General features: G+C 44.4%; 1 protein-coding gene across 4 annotated transcripts in view; it reads right to left on the bottom strand.

Moving 5' to 3' along the window:
• Positions 1–19,743, bottom strand: part of MYZAP (myocardial zonula adherens protein) — a 124,499-nt gene that overhangs the window by 55,294 nt on the left and 49,462 nt on the right. For all 4 annotated transcript variants that reach the window (XM_070797497.1, XM_019968764.2, XM_019968762.2 and 1 more), the window contains 6 exons: positions 19,486–19,599; positions 15,572–15,724; positions 10,071–10,196; positions 8,775–8,903; positions 4,665–4,744; positions 3,144–3,249 (listed from right to left, as the gene is read on the bottom strand). In XM_070797497.1, the coding sequence (XP_070653598.1) occupies positions 3,144–3,249; positions 4,665–4,744; positions 8,775–8,903; positions 10,071–10,196; positions 15,572–15,724; positions 19,486–19,599 (708 nt within the window). The remainder of the gene's footprint in view (positions 1–3,143; positions 3,250–4,664; positions 4,745–8,774; positions 8,904–10,070; positions 10,197–15,571; positions 15,725–19,485; positions 19,600–19,743) is intronic.

Raw genomic sequence — 19,743 nt, forward strand, 5'->3', positions numbered from 1 at the left:
CTTCACAGACATTATGACTCAGATGACAGCAATAATGGACAGGGACTGGATTCCTACCCCTGTTGAGTATGAACCCATCACAGGGACAGGCTTTCAGACTTTATGGAAGAGAGGGAAAACTGTCCCTAACACTGGTGACACATAAAGGTTGCCTCTATCTTCCAGTCAAATTTGCCTCCATGTCTGGGTGGCTGGAGTTCACAGACAGAAAGCACTTCTCTTCTCAAGCCAGAGTGAGGACACCACACGACTAATTCAGCCATCTAGATTTTTCAAAATTTGGTCCAAATGACTAATTCAGCCATCTAGATTTTTAAAAATTTGGTCCAAATTTAGTATATATTTGCTGATTTCATGCATTATGCAAAGCAGTGAAAAGGCTGAGATCCTACCAACAGCACAGCCTAGTAAACTATAGAGAATCCTTTATACAAAGAGCTTCAATCTCGTCTTCTCTCCTTATAAAGGCGTACCTGATTAAGGGCTAAATACCTTTCAGGGCAGCCAGTGCTACAAATGTTTCCTTTATGTTGAAAGTTGAAATGTGCATCTTTTCAAGTGCCACCCAGTGGCTCCAATCTGGCTTTGCATTGCAATGCAAAGAAAAATATATTACCTCTTCTCCATGACAGTTTTCCTAAGATGTGAACTCCCTGCTCACGTCTCCCCGTGGCCATCACCTGTCCAAGTCCTTCAACCATTCCCTGGATTACTAGAGTTCTAATACTTTCCAACCTCATCCTGGACTTCTCAGTGTGCTCACTTGTCCCTTTTCCATGTTTCTAACTTTTAAAAAAAGTTAGAATTGGCTACAGTGATTGAGATTTTAAACCATCCTCCTGTTGTATGAGTTAACACGGTGTACGGGACAAATACCTTAATTCTTATTACCTGATAGAAGTAATTTTTAGCTTAAATTTAGAATTAAAGCTCCCTTTCTCTTCCACCTAACTGAAACCCAGCTGGCCCCAGCTGGCCTCTGATGATGCCATCCTAAATTTCAGCCTGCGATTTCACTTCAATGGCTGGGTCTTTCAGACCACATCATCGGCACTTAGAACAGCTATGTTTGGGAGATATTACATCAGAGACACTAAAGCAAGATATGGACAGTGATCTTTAGATGCTTCCTCATTTGCATATATAAATACTCCCCCGTGCTGTGCTAAGTCATTTCAGTTGTGTCTCTTTGCAACCCTATGAACTGCACCCTGCTAGGCTCCTCTGTCCATGGGATTTTCCAGGCAAGAGTACTGGAGTGGGGTGCCATTGCCTTCTCCAGCACAACCTGGGAAGCCCTAATTATTCCCCTACTGCTTTCAAATCAGTATGTTTATTAGATTCCAGAAGTAACTTAGAATTCTAAACTTGAAAATGTCTTTTTAAAAAGACCAATCAGGGCTTCCAGCGGTCAGTGGTAAAGAATACACCTGCCAATGCAGAAGACACAGGTTCAATCCCTGGTTGGGGAAGATCTCAGGGCAACTAAGTCTGTGTGCCACAACTATTGAGCCTGTGCTCGACAGCCCAGGAACTGCACTGCTAAGCCCTCATGCCACAATTACTGAAGCCCACACACCCCAGAACCCATGCTCCACAATAAGAGAAGCCACCACAATGAGGAGCCCACGCACTGCAACTAGAGAGTAGCCCCTGCTCGCCGCAACTACAGAAGCCCCACAGAAGCCCAGAGCAACGAAGACCCAGTGCAGCCAAAAAATAAATAAATAAAATTATTTTTTTAAAAGACCAATCATTAAACCCTTATAGACAAAAACTGAATCAGAAGCCAATGCACGTGAGGTTTTGTTCACCATTCTCTAATGTTAGACAGGGAAACAACGCAGACAGTACCCTGTGGTGAGGCGGGAGAAATGGAGTATACCACAGCCAAGGAGCCCCTTGGGGAAATGAGGGGCAGCCGGCCGCAGACACCGTGAGTGTGAAGTCAGAGGCAGAAAAGCCACAGTTAAGACTGCCATAGTTCCTGAGATGCTAACTGTGACAAAGTGATGCTTTTCCTTCGGAAACACCCCTGACATCTACCCAGTGCCGATACGGGGCAAGATCTGCCCATCACTGCTGCTGGCAGTGCTCCTGCCCAGCCAGGCCAAGGGACCGTGAAACTGCATCAGGATCTCCTCATTTGAGCCCCTGCTCCCCCTTCTCCTATTCTACTCCACCCAGGCCAATCACACTGTATAAGTGGGTTTCTCATTTGGGTGAAGATTTTATCTAATGTGTGTTTATCCTACACACAATTTAAAAAGGTGTCCCTCCCCACCCTCACAATTTCCTGACTTTAGCCCCACTCGTAGCTCCAACATTTTAGAGATTAATTTTAAAAAAGATATATGTTTAATCTTCTATTTGTCTATCATATGTGTAAATTATTAGAAGTAGATACTTTTCATTTTAATAATCCATTAACAAATAACTTTTCAGAGTTGTGCTTAATATAAGCACATATAATGCTTTTTTCAGTTTTTCTGCTGCAGACCAAATGTTTAATTAAAACGAAACTTTTTCTTTGCAAGTTAGAGAATGAGTCCCTAGGGAATCCTTATAACCTTGTTAGTACTAATTGTTCTTGTTTCTGATTTTTTTAATTGAGTAAGAAAAAGATAATACGTTGTACACAACATGGATTTTCTCCTATGGAGAAAATACCATAAGAGACAGGTTACTATAACACAACTTAAAAGAAATTTTTTTTTCCTCCTAGAGAATTATAAATGTTCATCTTACCTGTTTTTTCATTTAGAAAAACAGGATAGTAAACTATGTCCAACCATCAGTAAGTATGTACCTTGATTTCACACTATACAGTTAAAGAGAAAAAGGACCCTTTGGTCCCTGAGCTGAAGGCACCCACCTGCATAGCGGGGTGAATTTATGAAATGTGCCTCCCAGCTTTCTTAACTGTAACCTTTTGATCTGGAGAGAGCCCTCTTTTAGAGGGATCATCACTTGTCCAAAGGGGACAGATGAGGAGCTTCTCCTTTGGGCCAAGACAGCAGTGGCCTGAGCTAGTTAACTGCGAACCACAGAAGACGGAGCTGAGAGTCATATCTGGCTCTGGGGCTGCAGAGTCCCTACCACAGGAAGCAATCTCACGCCCATGATCCTTCACAGTGACTTACCTCCTCAACCATCTGCTTGACTTTCTTCTGCTGGCAATGCACCATGTCATCTAGGTGTCGGATCCGCTCCCGGAGGCTGGCTGACGCCTCCTCCAGCTGCTGATACCTAACACAGATAGAAGACAGAGCCAGTGAACCCCTGACCGACACAGCATCAGCACACGAAGTCACCACTTGAGAGAAACACCGCCCAGAACAAGATGCACTCTTCCTACTTTGTATGTATCCTAGTTTATTAACCACCAACCAACCACCCCACTGGAGAAGGAACACAGGACCCTTTTTCAAGTCCCCACTTGCAAATCTCACCCTGTGTAAGGACAGTTACTTTACCTCCCAAGAGCTGAGAGAGAATTTTAACCACTTATAGATATGAGAGACTGTTTCTTTGGGGGTTAATACAACATTGGAACATCCAGTAATTGCCACAATTAGGAAAACAGAGAAGAGTCTAGCAACACAACAACATATCTGAAACCAAGTGGCAGAGTCCTGGGAAGGCAGGAATTACAGTTGTTCCACACATCATTTATTTTGAGAAAATGGGAAATATGCTGAAACACCCTTCCTCCATCAAAACAGAACAGACCACCTCAGAAAATATTTCATGTTAAAAAAAAAAAACCCAGCACAGATTATCCTCAGACTCTACTTGTTTCAAATAAACCCAAGGAACCAGCAGATGGACTCTTTCTTTGGGGCCACTAAACTAGAACACGGAAAAGGGTCTGGTGGTCTGCTTACCACTTCCCATCTCTGCTGGGTCCCTCCTCAGCACAACCTTAAAGACTAGGGAGGATTCCTAGAACTCTGCAAACTCTGATGTCATGTAAGAGGAAGGAGAACAGGTATTTTTCAGCATACATTGTGGCAGGCAGTACAGCCAACAGTTCTCTCACAATAATAACCCAATGAGATGGGCATTATTAGTATCACTTTAATTCCTCTCACTTTAAAAAAGAATTCTTATTTTACAGAGAAGCAAAGGATCTCAGGCAGATTAAGTAACTTGCTCAAATGCTCAGCGCATGCCAACCCCATTTCCCTTCACTAGAGGGCCACGTGTGGACTCTCTGCCTTCTGGTTTCCAGAATAGGCAGTTCATTGCTCCTGCATTTCCCATGCAGGGCTTTATACACTCACAGCCAAGGGACAAGGCAAGGTTTCACTGAAAAATGTTTGGAAACAAAGACATTGTAAAATTCGTTTCCAAGGCAATGGGATTAGTCACTGTTGAGTTTTCTCATCAACAAGGTGCATCCTGTGGAGCTCAAGGTTATGGGGAACATTTATAGACAGAACTTTGGCATTAGTGACAGGCACTGACGTGTTCCACTGTTCTAACAACCACCCCTTGGCTGCAATATGTGGCTGGAAGCTCCCAGTCCAGCGTTTTACATGTTATCAGTCTGTAATGAGTGATGACCAAATGAATGAAAATGCAAGGACCGAGTGAGCCCACACAAGCACAGTGTGTCCACCACCTAAATCCATTATAAGACACAGGACAGTGTATCTTACCTTTCTTTGTTAGAATCGGTTATTTCCGCTGACATTTCTGTTTCATGCTCCAGGAGTTGAAGTTGAAGTTGATGGCGCTCCTAAAACAGACAGACATTAATATTTAACCGATGGATCCCAAGTTGGCTAGAGAATGTACAGCAAGCAACTCCAATACTAGTCAGTTCAAATCTATATGACACCTATGGGCTTCGATACACTCACTCACCAGAGTCCAAACAAATCTCAAAATTTCAAATTTGCTAGTGTGCATTTATAGATGTATTTATGAGTTAGAGACAAATACCATGGGAAAGCCATGCAAGATTTATTTTTTAAAAGCTATTTCATCAGCCCAAGCTCAGATGTCTTATGAAAATATACAGTTCTAAATAATGATAATCAATACTCTAAATCAGTGGCCTGTGATACTACAAATTTCTTGATTATTTTCTGAATCCTCAGGAGGGTCTGGAATTCTGTAATATTCTATAAATTAACTGCGGTAGTGTTTACACAGCTGTGTTTACTTGTAAAAACATACCATGAAAATCAGAATAAATGTGCTGCAATGACATCCACATTCTAATCCCTGAAACTTGGGAACATGTTGCCTTATGTGGAAAAAGGAACTTAGCAGACATGATTAAGTTAATAATCTTGAAATGGGGAGATTATCCTGAATTATCTGGTTGGGCCCTTATAGGAAGAAAGGTTACAGTCAAGAGATGGACACAGGCTGGGAGGTGCTATAATGCTGACTTAGCAGCTGGAGGATGGGGCCATGCGCCAAGGAATATAGTCAGTCTCTTGAAGGGAGCAAAGGCGAGGAAATGGATTCTCCTCTGGAGCTCCCAACAGCCCTGCCCACACCTTGATTTTAGGACTTCTGACCTCCTAAACTAAAGATGGTAACTCTATGATGTTTTAAAGCCACTAACTGTGGTAAATGATTACAGTATCAATAGGAAAGCAATAAGTTGTGCACGTTAGATTTGTACAGGGATTTCCCTGGTGGTCTGGTGTGGCTAACACTCTACACTCCCAATCCAGGGGCCCAGGTTTGATTCCTGTTCAGGGGACTACATCCCACGTGCCACAACTAAGAAGCAATGCAGTCAAATAAATTAATATTTTTTAAGAAGATTTGCACATTTTTATATAAATTTAGTTTACCTTAAAAAAGTAAAAAGAATCTGGACATTTATTTCTTTGAACAAAGTGAAAAATATTAATAAAGGTATAGCACCCATTACCTCCAAAACTGCACCAGAAATAATTACAACTGTTAGTATGACAAATTTCCTTAAAATGATATTTATCAAATCCTGCTCACTAATTGAAAGGAGACTCTTCTGCTTGAGGGCTTTCTCTAAGTATGGCTGTGACTGATCTTTACCCTCAGAAATTCTGCCCAACAAGCTTTGACTAGTTTTACAGATCCCAAACTCCTTTCCCACCAAATATTAAAAGCAAATCCTTGAAACTTGAACTCCCACAACTTCTGAAGCTGTCAGCAGTAGCAGACAAGGGATAGTCAGAGTGGGAAGCAGTACACTCTGGAAGGGAGGGTATGTTATCATCGACATATTCAGAATAAAGGGAGACCAACTTTTTCGTGGGGTTTCGTTACTTCTTTTAAATCTCTACAAGTGAATGTACAGACTAACTGTCCCCATGGTTTCTGCCACTGGCTGGAAGTTTCCATGAGCCCTGAAATAATAGTGATGAATTCTTAACAAGTGAGCCTTCCCTCCAACTCCCCAAAAAGCTGTCATAAAGTAGGGAAAGGCCTAACTTACGGTATGCTTTAAATTTTGATATTTTCCTAAGTTGAGGTACAACAAATCTTAAGTGGACACTGTACAATCCCTTGACATATCTGTATTCACATTACCTGGTGGAACCACCACCAAGATCAAGGCATAGGGTACTATCTATTCTGCAGAAAGGTCTCTGATAGAACACACTCCTTAACATACTTGAACTGATGAAGGAAAAAAGAAAGCTGTTTTGGACACAATGTTCAGAAACAGTAAACTAAGGGGTACAGCAGAGAAGCCATTCAAAAGCACATGGTTTGTCCTCGAGAAAAATCCAAAAATATGTGAGAACAGGATACAAACTCTGTAGGCATGTTGTTCACAGTGTGTGACAGAGGTTTGGCACAGTTCCTGCTCTCACAGATTTAGCTGTGAAGGGCGAAAACCAGTAAATGGGCATATCTAATCTTAGCTACCTAAGGCAAGCATTTTGCTAGCCTAAATGAGAAAAGTCACGAGAAAGGACAACAGATTCTCAATCACTAAAGAAAACGCCAAGAGGACATGGGGAATGTTTTATGCCACACAACTGCGGGGAGGGAGGGCCAGCCTTACTAGCGCCCTAGCCCCCCAGCCACACACCCCCATGCGGGCTCCACATGGACATCAGTGGGAAAATGTTGGGAACTTTCCAGAAGCCCAAGGAGACAAAGAAACTAAGCTATAGAACAGGTCCAGCTGAAACAAAAAAAAGATGACACCAGGGGCAGACATTTATGTAAGTCAAAACCTAAAAACCAGAGCCACACATTTTTTGAGCCCCTACTCTATATATGCCAGGCACTGCCCTTAACATTTGGCCTGGATTTTTCTTGTTGACTCCTCACAAAAGGCCTAAGAATAAGAATTACTATTATCAACATTTTACAGAAGAGGAAGCTAAATTTGGAAGAGTCAAGTAACTTCCTGCAACTAGAAAGAGAGCCAAGACTCAAACCCTAGGTTCATGATTCTAAAACATGGATAGTCTCTCTGTGAGATGGTTTCCCTGCACACACCCCTCCCCAGACCACCCGCTCACCTGGCTCCTGTTTGCTGCAGGACAGCCTGTCACTCGGGGGGAGTGTGCTTTAACCAGCACCTTCTGCTGTTGCAGGAGAGCGGCGATGTAGAGGAAAGCTTGCCTGCATTCTACAAAATGCCTTCAGTGCCCAATCATTACAACCACCATCTACAACCAGTACCGACATCAGCCCTAACCATGCCACTGACCTTTTCTTCAAGACAAGATAGGATTCTGCTTTCCCAGAGGGTAGAGATGAAATTATAACTGACTCTTTATTTGTTCAAGTCCCTCCCCTCAAAAGATATTACTTAAAAGAAGAGCCCCCTGGCCAGCTGAGAAGCTCTGTTTAATGCTATTCCCACCTTATTGGTCAGAGGAGTGTAGAGGGGACCAGGCCACAGACATCACAGGTCAGCCCTCTTCTCGGAACCAGCCGGAAGCCCAGCTGTTGACCCTGCTTCCCCGGTCATTCCCCTCCCTCCATCCTTGGCGTGGGGATTCTCAGTGTCCAGTGTGGGTCACAGGATGCTGAAGGGTGCTCTTGGCTGGTCCCCTCTCTTTTGTAAACTCACACAGCTAGAGAGCCACTTCCTAGAACCCACAGCTCTAGTCCTCAACCACCACTCTCACTTGGAAGTCAGCTGTCACCTGGTAAAGGTCACCCTCCCTTCATCTTTCTTGCTTTTTCTCTTTCCTCTCTCCCACCTCTTATCTTTTCTCCACTTCCCACTTCATTTCTTCCCTCTCTCTAGACTGGCTCATTATCCCAGCTGAGCTCCTGTCTTCTGCAGGCTCTCCCTGCTCCACCCCCACCCACGGAGAGCAATTTCCCCTACTCTGATGCATAAACAACCCTTCAGACCCCGGTCCCAGAAACAACTGGCTTGGGGTGTCAATGTAACATGGAAACAGGGCTTGACTACCTGCCAAGGAAACCAAGTTCATGCTGAGGGCCCCAGCAAAGCAGGGCTGCTAAAAGATTAATTTCTATAAATAATTTTGTATGTAATGATGTTAGAAGCATCAAAATTTTCAACATAGGAACACTTAGGACTTGGTAGAACTTCCATATACTTTACTTTTTGCTGTTTCTTTTTTTTCTAGATTTATTTTTAACTGGAGGATAATGGCTTTACATCCATATACTTTACTTTATAGTTCTGTCTTTGTTATTTCAAGTCACAAGTTGTAGGAATGAGAGGGATCTGTGGTGAGGGCTTCTCACACCTTTGGGCAGGCCTGAGGGGAGCTGTTACACTACAGGGAGGCTGGGTAAGGGGCCCGCGGGCTCCAAGCTGTTACCTTCTCCATGCGCTCAATAAGCCTGTCCAGCTCCCCGATCCTCTGGTCCTTCTCCTCTAGGCTGATCTCTGCCGCTTGCATCTTTTTATTGGCTTCTTCAATGGCTTTCAGAAAACTATTGGTTTCTTCCTGCAAAAGAAACACACTCTTCTCAGAACACTCAGTCACTACCAATCAGGGTTCAAACAGCTCAGGCCCCACTAAATCATCTTGTCTCTTTAGAAGCATGACCCGGGAGCCTAGAAGAGTCTCAGAGAATCACGAACCCAAATTCCATGATTCTGGTTCTAACCAATGAATAAAAGACACACTGCAAGGGCCTAGTTATCTTTCTGCCTTTTTTCCCCCTTCTTAAGGAAAAAAAAAAAAAAAGAGCCTACAAATGTTATTTATCCCCTGACAAGATGCTCAAAGTATCACTGTATTTGCCAACAACATAAAGGGAATTAGGGCTAGAAGTGGAATTGAATGCAGAGTGCCCAGATCTTTCTCCCAAACACCAGCTCAGTCAATTATTCAGCACATGTACTAAGCCTGTGAGGACACAAGATGAGGCAGATTGGAGTCCCTGTCCTCAAGGAATTGATGCTCCGCTAGAGAAGCCAAGGTGGGAGATGCACAGCCCAGCTCTAATAACAGGGACAAGAGAATTCCACAGCAGAGAACAGAGAACGGGCTTCCCCAGGACTGGGGACACTTGCAGCTGTGTGAGGAGGAAAGACTTCATTCGTGGAGATGCTGGCATCTTCAAGACTCTCAGGAAGCATAAGCAGGATGGGGATAGGGAAGGAGGAGAAGATGCGGTGAGGAAATGCACAGCTTCAGGTAAGCCAGGGTCAACCTGGATGTGGCAAATGGTCAGACTGGCTGGAGAAAGGGGTGTACTGAGAGACAGAGATTGAGGGCTCTTTTAAGCAGGGAGGAAGGTGAGTAAAGGAAGGGAGGGAGAAGGGAGAGGAGTGAGTGGGCACATACTAAACCCATGTTAGAGTCCACTAACTCACCTCCAAGTACACACCTTCCCATTTAAAGCTCACCCCTGGTGGCTCAGAAGGTAAAGCGTCTGTCTACAATGCAGGAGACCCGGGTTCGAGCCCTGGGTTGGGAAGATCCCCTGGAGAAGGAAATGGCAATCCACTCCAGTACTATTGCCTGGAAGATCCCATGGACAGAGGAACCTGGTAGGCTACAGTCTATGAGGTCGCAAAGAGTTGGACACGACTGAGCGACTTCATTTTCAACAATAATGCACCCAACACTCCCCGGTTGTTCCGTCAGCAGGTGGGACATACACACCAGGAGAGCCTCCTTCTCTGCATTGTGCCGCTGCTGCTCCTCCTGCAGCTTCTCTTCGTATTGGCTGTACAGCTTCCGGGTCATCTCTCTCATCACCTCTGCGTTGGCTTGTTGGGAGCATTCCACCTGCACAGAGACTCACTTCAGAGCTACAGCTTCAGCAGTTTCTGGCGAATCTGCACCTTACACTCTGTATGTGTCAAGCATGAACTCACAGAGGAGTGGGCCCAGGGGCCAGGGCTCTGCAGGGGACAGAGGCAGCAGGAACTGATGGGGAAAGAGATAGAAGGAAGAAGGAAAAGGGACGAGCAGGTGCATGGAACATTAAAAGTAGCCCTGTAAACTTATTTACTTGATACTAATATTATCAGGAAAAGGTGTCCCACGAGCGACTTTTTCACAAGGTAGAAACATACTTCTCTATCAACACTGCACTTCAAATCTAACTGTTTTAAAATTGAATTCTCTCTAAAATGTGCTCCACTGTCTTATTTTTTTCTTTATGTTTATTTGGCTGCATTGGCTCTTGGGCACACAGGATCTTTGTTGCTTCGTGTGGGATCTTTTACTATGGCACACAGACTCTAGTTGTGGCACACAGGCTCAGTAATTGTGGCGGTCAGGCTTAGTTGCCACACAGCACGTGAGATCTTAGTTCCCCGACCAGGGATCAAACCCATGTCCCCTACATTGCAAGGTGGATTCTTAACCACCAGGGAAGTCCCTGCACTGTCTTATTAACCCCTTTCTTCAGTGCCTTTTCCTGTGTAATGTTATTTTCCTCCTGAAATTTTATCATATTTTATTCTATCAGTTTTAACAACCCTTTCCCTCTAGGTAATATTGTTGTTTTTCAGTCGCTAAGTTGTGTCTGACTCTTGCAACCCATGGACTGAAGCACGCCAGGCTTCCCTGTCCTTCACTATACTAGGTAATATATCCACATTCTAACTGGCCTCAGAAAGACATGCTTTTTGAAAGTCTTGAGTACTCAAGAATCTAAGCAATTTGAGCAATAAATCATGAGGATATTCTCCCCACAAGGCATTCTCCTCTAGAACAGCCAAAAGGCTGTGCTGAACACAATCTGAAAAGCATAGATGCAAATGAAAACAAATTCACTCTGTTGTGGGATGAAAATAAGACCACTACATTATCAGAATTGGGTCAGAGCATGCATTGGAGAAGGAAATGGCAACCCACTCCAGTGTTCTTGCTTGGACAATCCCAGGGACGGGGGAGCCTGGTGGGCTGCTGTCTATGGGGTCACACAGAGTCGGACACGACTGAAGTGACTTAGCAGCAGCAGCAGCAGGATAAACTATAAAATTTAAAAATAAAAAGGTTTGCTAAATGAAGAAAGAGGGAATAAGAGAGGAAAGGGCAGATACAGATGTGCTGTTTCTTACACTTGTTTCATAGAGCTGACTTTGAAACCAATAATTTACCTGATATAAAAATTAAATTTTAAACAATTAAACCGTTAAACAATTAACAATTTTAAACAATTACCAAGGTCTTTCACTGTGAAAAGTAGAGTCTTTTCAACAAATAGTGCTGGGACAGTCGGATTTGTCACATACAAAGGAATGAGGTTGGGTCCCTAAAACACCATATATAAAAATGAACTCAAAATGGATGAAAAACTTAAAATGTTAAAGCCAAAACTATGAAACTCTTAGAAAGAAAATTTGTGACCTTTGATTAAGCAATGGCTTCTCAGATATGACTCCAAAAGCACAATAGACAAGAAAAGAGATACATAGATTTGACTTCATCGATATTCAATATTAAAAACTGCTGTGCTTCAAAGGATAGCATCAAGAAATTGAAAAGGCAACACAGAGAGTGGGGGGAAATTCTTTCAAATTATACATCTAATAATTTGTATCCAGAATATATAAAGAATTTTTACAACTCAACAATAAAATATCAATAACCTAATTTTTAAATGGGTAAAGGATCTGACAGACACTCCAGAAAAAATATACAGATGACCAACAAATGCATGAAACAACGCTCAACATCACTGGTTATCAAGGATGCAATTAACTACCACTTCACACCCACAAGGATGGCTACAATCAGTAAGAGAGTAACCAGTATTGGCAACGATGGGGAGAAACTGGAATTCTCCTACATGGTGGTAGGAATGTAAAATGGTGTATGCCTACCTCCACGTTACCTTTCATATTTGTTTGACATTTTCCCCCCACATGCATACACTAAAAAATAAGTCAGAAGAACAGGAAAGCCTTTGAAGAGAAGGTGCCACATGGAATTGAAACCATCTTATCAGCTTTCAGTCCCTAGAGAAGACTTCAGCTCATGTAAGAAATTTGGACTCATCCTTTCCATACTTTTGTGCTTTCCCAACTGGTGCAGTTGGAAATGTTCCCATGTGGTTTGCAGAACCCAATCTGGGGGCTCCTGGGGGCTTGCACAGACCCAGCCTAGCAGATGAGAAAAAGTAAAGTGGGCAGGCAGGCATATGTTGGGGGTGGCTGCTGCTTCCTTTCTGCCTAGGCCCTGCCCTTGCCTGTAAAGCTCAGGCCATTAATTTTATGCCTCTGAAAGTGTGTTGGTGTCTCTTCCCTCCAGCTGATTGCTAATTCAAGAGAGCTGAGTTAGCTGGGTAGATAATCTCTATATAAGCAGAGTATACTACAACCTTAAGAGGTTACATGATGTTTATTCCAAAGACTGGACCAAAGTCTCCTCTGATGTCCTCTACATCTCCTTTCTCATCACTAGGCAAGTTTTGCTACCAAGAAGCCACAACATGGGAAATCCTGAATGGAGATTATCACGAACTGAGAGAGACCCAGTGTGTCCTGTGCTTCATCTCCAATTTGAAAACAAGCTCTGTCCCTCATGTCCTGCTGACACTGCATCCAGGTTACGTGAAATACTGTCACTTCTTAAATTGTTATTTTGGGGTAAAGCATTAGCCTCCAAAACACAATTGCAGGCTGGGTTAGAGGCTTGGTCTCCCTGACACCACAGCACTGGAACAGACGGCTGCGGAGCATGGATGTAGAGAGCAGACACTCAATACATATTTGTGGGATGAATGACCGCATAAAGATCCTGCCCTGAGGGAGAAACTCCTAACAATCACTTCAGAATGTTTCAGCAACAAACCCCTTTCTTTCGAAGTAACTCTTGTGCAGAAATACAATACATGAAAGCAGAAATAGAAGAACAGCCCTGTTTGAAAGGAAAGCAGGGAGGAGCTGACTGACTATGTAGCTCCCTGGCTCCTTCCCCTCCCCCAGGTGGCTGTGTTTGGCCAAGTGGGTGGTGATGGCAGGGCCCACGGGCAGTCATCATGGAGACCACGCAGTGTGGGATAGCAGCCTGTCCTCCCCATCAGCTGCCCTGTGGGTAGACTTTATGGAGAGGACCATGTAGCTCAGGCTATTCCCCTAATTCTTAACAGCACTTCCTTTCATTCCCAAACATACTCTGATTCGTGCAATAAATCATGTGGGTATACAACCTGTACATTGTTGTGTACTGTATACTGTGTGGTATACTGTATACTGTATATATACTGTATATCAAGGCTGTATATTGTCACCCTGCTTATTTAACTTATATGCAGAGTACATCATGAGAAACCCTGGGCTGGATGAAGCACAAGCTGGAATCAAGATTCCCGGGAGAAATATCAATAGCCTCAGATATGCAGATGATACCACCCTTATGGCAGAAAGTGAAGAAGAACTAAAGAGCCTCTTGATGGAAGTGAAAGAGGAGAGTGAAAAAGTTGGCTTAAAGCTCAACATTCAGAAAACGAAGATCATGGCATCCGGTCCCATCACTTCATGGCAAATAGATGGGGAAACAGTGGCTGACTTTATTCTGGGGGGCTCCAAAATCACTGCAAATGGTGACTGCAGCCCTGAAATTAAAAGATGCTTACTCCTTGGAAGGAAAGTTATGACCAACCTAGACAGCATATTAAAAAGCAGAGACATTACTTTGTCAACAAAGGTCCGTCTAGTCAAGGCTATGGTTTTTCCAGTAGTCATGTATGGATGTGAGAGTTGGACTGTGAAGAGGGCTGAGCGCTGAAGAACTGATGCTTTTAAACTGTGGTGTTGGAGAAGACTCTTGAGAGTCCCTTGGACTGCAAGGAGATCCAACCAGTCCATCCTAAAGGAAATCAGTCCTGGGTGTTCATTAGAAGGACTGATGTTGAAGCTGAAACTCCAATATTTTGGCCACCTGATGCGAAGAGCTGACTCATGTGAAAAGACTCTGATGCTGGGAAAGACTGAGGGCAGGAGAAGGGGACGACAGAGGATGAGATGGTTAGATGGCATCACCGACTCAATGGACATGAGTTTGGGTAAACTCTGGGATTTGGTGATGGACAGGGAGGCCTGACATGCTGCGGTTCATGGGGTTGCAAAGAGTCAGACACAACTGAGTGACTGAACTGAACTGAATGCAACCCACAAGGCACTCTCCTCTAGAACAGGCTAGGCTGTGTTGAACACAATCTGAGAAGCACAGGTTCAAATGAAAACAAATTCATTCAGGAAATAATTTGTTGAGTGACTTCTGGGAGCTGTTTGTGGCTCTGCTCCTGGCACTGGGTAGGAACTCTTTTCAGAGCCAGGAGCAGATCCATGGACGAGCGAGGGCTCCACGCCTCACATATGGAAGGAGCACTGAGACCTCCAGGGCTTTAGAGGTTGAGCTGCAGAATAAGCCAGGCCTGGGGTCAGGAGTGACACTGCCTAGAGTCCTTGGTCACCCATTCATTTTCTTCCAGGGGGCCCCTCAGCTCTTCATTTTCAAACCAGACAAAAAGACCTTGGGATCTAAAAGAGAAGCTAAACAGTGAATCTTCTTTTTTAAATAATTAATTTTGGGATTGTGCTAGGTCTTCATTGCTGCATGCGGGTTTTCTCTAATTACAGTGAGCGGGAGCTACTCTTTGTTTTGGCGCTCAGGCTTCTCGCTGCAGTGGATTCTCTTGCTCTGGAGCACGGGCTCTAGAGCGAGGACTCAGTAGTTACGGTGCACAGGCTTAGTTGCCTCGTGGCATGTGGGATCTTTCCAGACCAGGGATCAAACCCATGTCCCATGCATTTGGCAGGCAGATTTTTAACCACTGGACCACTGGAGAAGTCCCCAACACTGAAGCTTCTCAAGCCCCAAACCTGCAGGCATCCCAAGGGCTCTCTCAGTACATAAGGGCAGTGCCATGATGAGGTCTTGGCAGCTGAGGCCACTGGGATCGAGGCAGGAGAGCCCAATGGGGTGTGTATGGGGGTGCCCCCAATCTGCACTGACAGCTCTGAACACAGAAACCCTCTCAGTGCCGTCAGGTCAGATCCTGCGTGGTTGGCCACAGAAGGGCACCAAAACCCAACAGAGAAGAGAATGGAGAAATCGGAATGGGAGAGCTGATGATGGAAGGAGAGAGAGGAGGAGGAGGCAAGAGGAGGAAACGGTGAGCAGGAGATCCATGCTCCTGTACTTACCTTCATTTTCAGCAGTTTGTTTTCAACCTGCGCCGCATCTAACTGCCTCTGCTTCTCCCGCAGCTTGTCCATGGAGGCTGTGTATGTCTGCTGCAGATTTCTGATCTGATCCTTGATGTTGCTGTTCTCCAAAGTAACATCCACAAGGGTTTTCTGATGGGATGAAAATAAAAACCAGATCTAGCGGTGTGAGAAAACGGGCCAGACCACACCGGGACATCCCTTTGTCATTAACTGTTGAGACATCAGCAACAGGAGCTACAAGCCTGGGCCCCTGGTATTAGAGCGCCTGAGGGCCCCCTGGTGGTCAGGAGGTCTGCTGCCCTGTACTGAAGCCAGCCAGCTTCCCCATAATTCCCCATCACTGCTGCCAACACCACGGACCACTGCCTAGGATGGATGGAAATGGATCAAACCCTTTTCCAAGGAAAAATGTTAATGACACATAATTTCACACGTAAAGAAATTGGGTTTGAAAACAATAAGTACAGAAGAACCCCACTTTGAAAAAAAAGCATAAGCATCTGTTCAAATGCCCAGCAAAAAAAAAAAAAAAGACTAGGAGGTTGTAGTTCTTGCTGTTGTTTAGTCACTAAATTGTATCCAACTCTTGGAACCCCATGGACTGCAGCCCACCAGGCTCTTCTGTCCATAGGATTCTTCAGGAAAGAATACTGGAGTGGACGGCCATTTCCTTCTCCAGGGGATCTTCTTAAACCAGGGATCAAACCCATGTCTCCTGCATTGGCAGGCAGATTCTCTACTGCTGAGCCACCGGGGAGAGAGGGGAAGACTAGGAGAGTTACCAAATTCAAATAACCACCTTCACTAGGGACAGGAGTATGGATGGTATTACCTTTCTTCTCTGTTAAAATCTTCTACATTTTCTAAATTCCTAAGTCAGAAAACCAAATAGGTATTTTATAAAAAGGAGGTATTCCCCCTTATTTCTTGAACAGGCTGTTTACTTCAGCACCTGTAGACGAGCTGCCAGAATAGCAACAACATGGCTGAGGCTACTATGATGCTGCATGCACTTCCCTCAGGCAGAGAAGGGTAGTGATGAAGGGAGGACTGGTGAACAGAGTCTGCAACAAGTGCCTGACAAGTGTCAGACGCCTGATGCTCATTAATCCAGACCGCCACTGAAGCAGGAATGCTTAAATTAATACTGTTGCTATTTCACGCTTAACTCTCATTACAGAGGAATGGCTTCCACAACCCCAGAATTCCTAGCACTAGACACAAGGCAACTTCTACCCCCTCCTACTGCCTCCTGCAGTTACCTACAACTCATATAGAAGAGCTGGGAATTCTTCTAATATAAGATGTTGGTGTTGGACTCACTTCCTAACACCTGTGTCCTCTTTGTAGCTGGCCAGTCTCTGAAGCTCCTCCACTCCTGAGCCTCCACCTTGGATAATAAGCTTCATTCCTAAACCTATTCAAGTCAGTAAAAAAGGATTTTTAGTGGTGGTATATAGGTATGAAAGAAAATACAGAAGCCATTTGGAGGCTGGAATCACAGAACGTTGGAGATGCAAGGAGCTTGGAAAACCACCTGGCCAAGCATCCTCTCTCCAAGTCCCACTGGCTTTACAGAGACCAGTCCTGTGCTCAGAACCTGTATCAGATGCCAAGAGACCAGGACTGGAGCTACACACATTGTTCAAGTCATTTCTGTTGGTCTCAGTTTGTTTATCCATCAAACAACGGGGTTGGAGATCATCTCAATCGTTCTTTCCAGCTTTGACATTCTATAAAGTCGAACTGAAGACCTGGTCTTATTGTCATTAATAATGAAAATGGGGTAGACTAGACAATGGAAGAAATTAGAAGCTAATATCTTCAGACGCATCTGAGTTTCCTGGCCATGAGACAGTATCTTTCTTTCCTCCACTCCTCCTCTTTCCCTGCCTCCACCCACTTCTTCTTATTTTTCTCAAACAACAATTTTTAATCTTTTCATTATAAGGCTCCTCTGACTGCCCTGGAATAAGAGACTAGACCATGATGAGGAATCAGTCAGGGTCCCTGGGTTAGGGTGGACGCTGTTCTAACAGCTGACCTTGGAAGTGAATGCCTGGAGTGTCACTGATGGGGACAAAAGTGCTGCCTGCCTGCCTGCCATTCCAGTAAACAATGAATGCTGCTGGCCATCAAGCCATCAGCCAGGGCAGCCCACCTGAAAGTGTGCCCTGAGGGGAATTCAGGATGGGAAAAAGCAGGATACCAGGCCTAGAGAGTTAAGATGCATACCAAAGAAATAATGTCCATGAGCCCAGACTCTTATATCTTATCATACATAGAAAAGCATTAAAAACATTAACTTAAGATCTCTCTCTTTTGTGATTAACAGCAATCTTCTGATGTTTGACTACATTTTTTTTTTTTTCCCAGCCAAAACTCCTGTATATCCTGGTCCTCCCTTACTTCTTTGGAACAGTTCCTCAGAACTCTCTGAGAGACTGAATCCTGGGCTATAGTCCTCAGGGAGGTCTCCGAATAAAACAGAACTCTCAACTTTTAGGTTGTATGTTGTTGTTGTTGTTGTTTTTACAGTCAACAGGGGGTGGCAAATCAGAAGTATGATGGGGAAGAAAAAAAAACACAGATACCAACCAGATGTGAAGTCAGGTAAGATACAGCCTTTCCTAGTTGGCCAGGGTGAGAACATGTCCAGGAGAGAAGGAAAGGGAGCCTGGACAAACCCCCTTGATGGCAGGAGGAAGAGAAAACAAAGGCTACTGAATAAACCAGACCCAAAGCAGGGCCTGGCATGAGGCCAGGGGAAAGCTGGCATGCTCTAAGGGGAGCCAGGAAAAGGGTGGGACTCAGAGCCCCACCAGAAATGGGCTTCCAAACAAATCCAAACACAAGGTCTGCCCCACTGTGGAACTATATCCTAGCTTCAACGCTGGCACTACCGCCCAGTCAGCTGTCAGCAAAAAGTACTGGATCCTAGGGGAAGTGGATCATCCCAACATAAAATTTGTTTGCTTATCTAGCAAATTATTTATAGAGAACCAGAAAGGATATGAAATAGCTTGTGTGAACTTTGAAGAGGAAGGTAAAGAGATAAGAGCCAAATAAAATTGGAAGGGGACAGAATCTATTATTTGCATGTTTGGAAATTAAAGCCCGAGGAGGCTGTTGAATATAATGTTGAATCTAATGCTTGGCTCTGAACATTTTCAAATTAATTTGCATATTACATGGGGGGCTCGGTTGAAAGAGTAACAATAGGCAGCATGTGAGGGATTAACTCCCAACAAATCATAGTAATAACAAGAAGAATCCCCTTGATGCGGGTTGACCACACACACCTGCACACGTGCAGGACCCTGACTCTTTCTGGCATCCCTGTCTGGCACTCCTAGGTGTTCTCTGGAAGGCACACGGTTTTTCCTTTTAATGCAAAATAATTTCTACATTAGGAAAACATGCCTAATAGCCTTTGGGAGTTACTCGTCATGAAGAAATGAGGATTGCCTTGGGTTAAGGCCATCTTTCCAGTGACTGGTGAGACTTCTCCTAACACTGCAGCATGAGGGAGATATGGGTGATATGTTGGGTGATACGCTGTTTCAGGCCCTGATGCTCAGGACCACTCAGGTGTCTAGCGGGACAAGTGATATCACTAGTGCTGAACTCAGGATCTAAACCCCCATGTTAATAAGGACAAAACCAACTGCAGCTGCAAGGTTGGGAGTCTCAGCTTGGAAGCATTTCCATCAGCTTCCTTCCTTAACCGTCTCCTTGGCTCAGCCTTTACTGTGGCCGAGTGTATTCTGAATAATGAGCCGAGAACATTCTGTGACTTACTCTAATACAAAGACACAGGGCCCACCCTTGGCTAAGCTCATGTGCGCTGGAACAGAGGACAACCCGGCCAACGGGGAGCAGGTGAGTACCTGCAAGCTGATGGAGTCTGACGCCAGCGCCGCGTTCATGGCATTAAAACTGTCCAGGGCTGACGACTGGGTTTGGATGTGATTCTCCAGATAGTCCTGCTTTGCCTGTGAAACCTGGACAGATTGAAGAGACAGTTACACACAACCAAACCATACACGCTCACAAAAATCTTCAGCTAGGTCACAACTTTCTCCTGAGGGCAGACACATCAGGGTCAATGATACTTCAAGTACAGCTTGACATTAAAAAGTCAACAT

The sequence above is a fragment of the Bos indicus genome, chromosome 10, assembly GCF_029378745.1.
Source record: "Bos indicus isolate NIAB-ARS_2022 breed Sahiwal x Tharparkar chromosome 10, NIAB-ARS_B.indTharparkar_mat_pri_1.0, whole genome shotgun sequence".
In the NCBI taxonomy this organism is placed as follows: Eukaryota; Metazoa; Chordata; class Mammalia; order Artiodactyla; family Bovidae; genus Bos; species Bos indicus.